General features: G+C 37.1%; 1 protein-coding gene across 1 annotated transcript in view; it reads right to left on the bottom strand.

The window, feature by feature from the left end:
* Nucleotides 1-2713: 2713 nt before the first annotated feature.
* hadh (hydroxyacyl-CoA dehydrogenase) overlaps nucleotides 2714-5783 on the bottom strand; it is a 3935-nt gene continuing 865 nt past the window's right edge. Inside the window, exons 2-8 of the mRNA XM_035660506.1 lie at nucleotides 5435-5563; nucleotides 5178-5335; nucleotides 4763-4889; nucleotides 3720-3809; nucleotides 3560-3632; nucleotides 3151-3267; nucleotides 2714-3024 (exon numbers count right to left, since the gene is read on the bottom strand). Of these exons, the coding sequence (XP_035516399.1) occupies nucleotides 2906-3024; nucleotides 3151-3267; nucleotides 3560-3632; nucleotides 3720-3809; nucleotides 4763-4889; nucleotides 5178-5335; nucleotides 5435-5563 (813 nt within the window). The 3' untranslated portion in view covers nucleotides 2714-2905. The remainder of the gene's footprint in view (nucleotides 3025-3150; nucleotides 3268-3559; nucleotides 3633-3719; nucleotides 3810-4762; nucleotides 4890-5177; nucleotides 5336-5434; nucleotides 5564-5783) is intronic.

Genomic DNA, 5783 nt, shown 5'->3' with positions numbered 1-5783 from the left:
GAAAAAAAAACATCAATTTGACGTCTGTGTTTTGTCAGTTTCCTTTACAATCAGCTTTACTGCAAATCCAAGGCACTGCACTGAAAAACAGCAGCACAAACTTCTCCACTGCACTGCCCGAACACTCCCAAACACCTGTTCCTAAGTTACTGTAATTTATTTGTCACCTCGGTTCCTTTGTATAGCTCATTAGGCCGACATTCACTCCCTCACCACCTCCCCGCCCCCCGTGTCTTTCTCTCCCTGGATTTTTGAGACCATTCGGGGTTTCGCCCGCCCGACCAAACACCTCTTTTTAGACTGCACTAAAGGAAGATGGAGGGATCTCATCTTGTCTAAGAAAACGTCCTCAAGACGCCATTTTAGTTCGTTGCTGACCAGTTGGTGCAAAAAAGGATCAACATTTTGATTTGCTTTTTATTTTAGACTGAGTTTTATTTTGAATGCTTTTTTTGTATCTTGAACCCTTGTTTCAATTTCTCGGTGTATATTTTAGTGATTTTTTTTTTTTTTTTTTAAATATTGTTTTTTTTTTATATAGTGGTATATATATGAAAATAAGCTTTGGACACAGGAAAGCCATTTTTCTTGTTGAAGCGTCTTGCAGAAAATTGAAACTTAAGGCTTCTTTTGATAACTATTTGTAACAAATAGTGACCTCGAGTCTTGCTCAGATGTAAAATAATGCTCAGTATGTGTACTTTTTAAAACTGTCAGGATATGTCAATTTTCTTGGTATTTTTGCAGGCAACATTAGGACAAAGGCGAGAGTGATAGCTCAGAGGCCTATATTTTATTGTTCTAAAACATGACAAATGAAGCAGATATATATATTTACCCCAGCACTTGGCAGTCTTTCTTTTATTGCAATGGACCTTTGTCTTTTCTCTCTGGTAGCTAATAGTGTGGTCTTTAGCCATGTTTATTCCATGCAAGCATCTCTGTAACATTTTGATTTTAATGCTCTATTTTAGTATTACTTGATGAATTCCTTTTTTTATTATCATGTTTTGGGTCACTGTCATCTTGGTATAGCATTTTGCTTTCCAAGTGGTCATATTTGAACTGTTTCAACATGTTTTTGTTTTGTTTTTTGTAAGAAAAATAAAAAGGCACCATTGGCTCATTTGATCACTCGTGTGGTGGAAAGACCTGAGCTAGAGGTGCCAGATGTAACAGTCTGTGTCATCCTTGGAGAATATAATGTAAGCATGGATAGGTGGTAGAGTTGAAGCAGGATAACACACACTGGATATGACATGTTTTTAGTCTTTGTGGAAACTTCAAAAAGCTCAAAGAAATTGACAAGCAATTTAAAGTCCAAAAGCACACAGCGCTTGGGGCAACATTTATAATACAGTATTATTGCAATGGTAATGAAAAGAGAAACCGACATCATCTGAATATAAAAACCTCTCAATTGTGTAACAAGTTGATTTCAAGGGTGAGATTTGTCTTTTTTTCTGGTCTCAGTGTAAAAGATTGTTAGGTAAACAGACTTTAAATTCTGTAAAACCTCTTCAGGTTTTGAATTAGAATTGAATTTCTGAAGTAAACACAACATTTTTGATGATAGAGCCAAGATCAAAGGGAAATTCTATTTATAGACAAATGAATTGTGCTGCTTGGATGTCCCTATTTCCAGTAAAACAGCACCACCTTGTGTTCCCGTTGGGTTCCCAGAAACCAAGTGGTAAGGACAACCATTCCCAAAGTGCGCAATGGTTTATAACAGCATCTGACAAATGATTCATTCAAGTCACTTTTATTTATAAAGCCCAAAATTACGTTAGTCTCCAACACAATCTTAATGACACCCTCTATCCTTTGACTCGATTGCAATAAAACTCACCAAATACCCCTTTAACACGGACAGAAGTAACAATAGAATTACAGTATAAAGTAAAAGGTTAAGTATGATAAAAATAACGACAAAGTCTCTCTCTGCTTAGTGTTGCTCCACTTAGGTGTTTGACTTTCACAGTAAATATTGAAACGATTGTTTTTTTCAATTAGGGAAAAGGATAAGATTTAATTTTAAGATTTTTTAACAAGGTAATTAAACTTTTATGTCGAGGAAAATATCAAACAACTTAATGAACACAGTATTCTTTATACGACTCATAACCAATAGTGTCTCCTCACAAACAACAGGGCTCCTATAAACACTGAAACAGGTTTTTCTTGCTGTAACTTCCTGTTCATACCTGGCAGTCTGAGTTAAACAAATCATCTGGATACATTTTCAGTTAAAGTGTGCAGTGTTTCACAGCAAAGTGTTTAAGCTGCAGTGGAAACACAAAATGGGAATTTTGTTCTAAAAATACTAATATAGGAATATATCCACTTAATTTGTCTAGTTCAGACAGCTGACCTCATATTAGCTTCAGATTAACCACCAAGTGGCGGTAATGTGCCAGCAAAGAGAAGGAAGAAGACTGCTGCTTAGTAAACGGATGAAAAAATAGGTTTTAAAATGTTCAACAAAAGTTTTTATGAGGAAGGAAATACATTAAACACATCTGTAACTTTCTACAGCACTGACTGACCAATCCTACTGAAAACAGGATCGATTATTATATATGAACATTATTTGTGCTACTGATTCTAGTAGATCTGAGAGGCATTCACATTTTATGGTAAGCATAAATATAACTCTGATCTTCATGTAAGTGTACCTTTCACTCCAACGACAACAAGAACAGACACCAAGTATTTGAAAAGTCTATTTATTCAGAATTAATTTCTTCACACACAAAGATGTAATTCAGTGGACGTCCATAAGACAATGGACTGACAGACAAAAGTTGACCTTCAATGTAGAAGGAACAGGCACTTTTTATATTTCCGTATCATATCAGTCCTTGTTAGATGGCTTATTTTCTGAAAACACTGCAAAACTAAATTACTTGTACTTGTAGAATCCTTCTCCTGTCTTTCTGCCCAATTTTCCCTCTGCAACCTTCTTGTTCAACAGTTCGCTCGGGGCAAAGAGTGGGTTGCTGGGATCCATGGCAGACCAACCTGCAATAACAAAAGGAATAGATTTTTACATTTAACATATTAAATCATTGTCCTTTCTCGAAGCGGTTTCATATTATCAAAGGCTGGTGATATCCAAACCTGTATTTTCCACATAGTTTTACTCACCATCAATGATGAACTTTGCTGTGTCTAGTCCCACAAAGTCAGCGAGCTCGAGGGGGCCCATGGGATAACCTGCACCGAGTTTCATGGCAATATCGATGTCCTCTTTGGATCCATGACCTGAGGTTGAAAACAGAAAAACAACACCATGCAAAGCTGCAGAAATCAATCAAAACCTACAAAATAATCCTGAGGGATACTGAATTAGAGCCCCAATATTTGATTCTGTTCACTTAAACATGAATGTGAAAGAAAGACCCATGTAGCTCCTTTCAATTTCCCCCAAAAGGACCACTTAAAATCCCAAAGAAACATAGTTATGGACACTTAATCCTAGTAAATGACAATCCCAATACACAAATTATGGCAACTTTACTATCGACATTACTGGTGCTTGTGCGGGTATTCATACCTCTCTCATGCAACCGGACGGCCTCCATTATGTAGGGAACAAGCAGGCGGTTTACAATGAATCCTGGTGTGTCCTGGATAAAGAGACATTGGATGCTGCTGAGTGGGCTGTTAAATACATTTTTAAAAGAGACTACACATAATATGACATCACATCTTACCTTGCAGGACACCGGCGTTTTTCCAAGCACTTTGCTGAAGTTCAGGAGGGAATCAAAAGTCTCTTGGCTTGTTGCTGAGGTTCCAATGACCTGTGAAAGAAAAATACTTCAGCAACTCTGATTGTAATCCCACTTAGCTTGACAGAAAAGGTGAATAATCTCAATGTATCTGTCTACATTCACACCGGGCTCACACTTTTAATACGTTATGTTAGGGAATATTTCAATTCTTAGTATTTCCTTCCTTCATAAAGCTGTATAAATTCTATAAATCTCTTCTGTACACTGTTTGAAGATGTAACCCAAGTAATGAATTAAAAACCCTGAGGTGGTGAACTCTGTATATGAGAGCCGAGATATGATATATGAGAGAGAAAAAAAAAAAAAAAAAACATAATTTGACATTATGGGCAACACAATTTCTTGTTCTGCTAGCTGTTCCTTGCACTTATACTGAATTTAAAAAAAAAATAAAATTGTATACACCTGAGGTGTTTGGACACAATCAGTTGTTATTATTCTTTTAGTCAATGCTTTAGTTTCCTGTTTATTTGTAATAGTTTGACCAATAAATGCATCACTTCATACTGCAGTATGTAGTAGTGCAAATGCAAACCTGTTTCTGATTGGTATACGCTGATGGAAATGTACATACACACTTTGCATTACTACAGGGACACTGTATATTTGAAGTAACTAATAAATATATATAAAAAAGTAATAATTTCACTTTTAATGATTTCTCTACTCTCCCAGAATTGTCCCAAACACCGTATCTTTGTGTCCCAGGTGCTATGTTTGTTTGTCACCGGGACAACGAGACTTCCTTCTTTGTGCTGCTACATATATATTATAATGCATACACAGACAATACAAACACACACATACACGTGCATAGACACACGATTTTATCTATTTTGTTGTTTTAATTCTGAATCCCTCTTGTCTTTTTGTTCGAGTTGTTTTAACCTGAATGTAAAAGCCTAACACAAACAATACACAAACAAATAAATGAAAAGAAACACGCAGATTTATAATTTTACCTCTACAAGCTTCATCATAGGGACTGGGTTGAAGAAATGAAGGCCGCCAAATCTGTCCAGCCTGCTGGTGGAGCTGGCGATGTCAGAGATGGGCAGGGAGGATGTGTTGCTGGCAAAGATGGTGTGTCTAAAACACAAAGTGCAGAATTATTTAAAGCAGTTAAAAATAATAATTGTCCTCTGAGAAGGCGACCAAATGTAATGTGTATGTGCCCTCTTCCCTCTCAGACCAGAACTTGAAAATAAAATGGATTCTGTGGTTTTAAATACTGATAATGGATGTAGAAACGCACACAGAGCACCACAAAACACAGAACAGACAGCAATCAGCTGGATCTTCTGGTCGCTACCCTGCTGCCCCACTCGTGTGTAATCTAATAACTAATAAATTAAACAGAAATGGGATGGTGCTTACTGTGGTGCCACCTTGTCAAGCTGACCAAAGATATCCTGTTTGATTTTAAGATTTTCCACAATTGCCTCCAGCACAAGATCCGATCCCTGAACTACAGATCCAGCATCTGTGGAGGTTGACACATTCTGCATGACTTTCTGGATGAACTCTTCACCTGCCTGAAACAAACACAATATCTCCCATTAGTGACACACATTTCACTCTTACACTGTTTACATTTTTTTATTTATTTATTTTTTTTTTTTACTGTGTCTTACCTCTGGCTTATCAGCAAACTTCTTCTTCACCACTCTTTTTAGGCTCCCTTCAATTCCTTTGACAGACTTTTTAAGGATGCCGTCACTTGTATCCACCAGCGTCACTGAGTGGCCAGTTGATGCAGCAACCTTTCAGACAGAAATAAGACGATGGAGGAAGTGTCAGTCAGGTTGAGGTGGGAGCAAATACGGCAGAACCTGTTCCCCCTAAACCTCCCAATAAGGTCCTAACACAGTAAATGTAACCAGAAACCAGAGCTGTGTCACAAATAAAGATCCTAACTCATCACAGCCTAGTCAGCAGACATACTACAAACTAACAGATTTTTGAATATGCTGTTGATGCACA

The sequence above is a fragment of the Morone saxatilis genome, unplaced genomic scaffold (assembly GCF_004916995.1).
Source record: "Morone saxatilis isolate NCDOM2014 unplaced genomic scaffold, NCSU_SB_2.0 Contig17, whole genome shotgun sequence".
NCBI classification, from domain to species: Eukaryota; Metazoa; Chordata; class Actinopteri; family Moronidae; genus Morone; species Morone saxatilis.
Note: the sequence above shows the minus strand (reverse complement) of the source record. Positions and strands in the feature narration are given on the sequence as shown.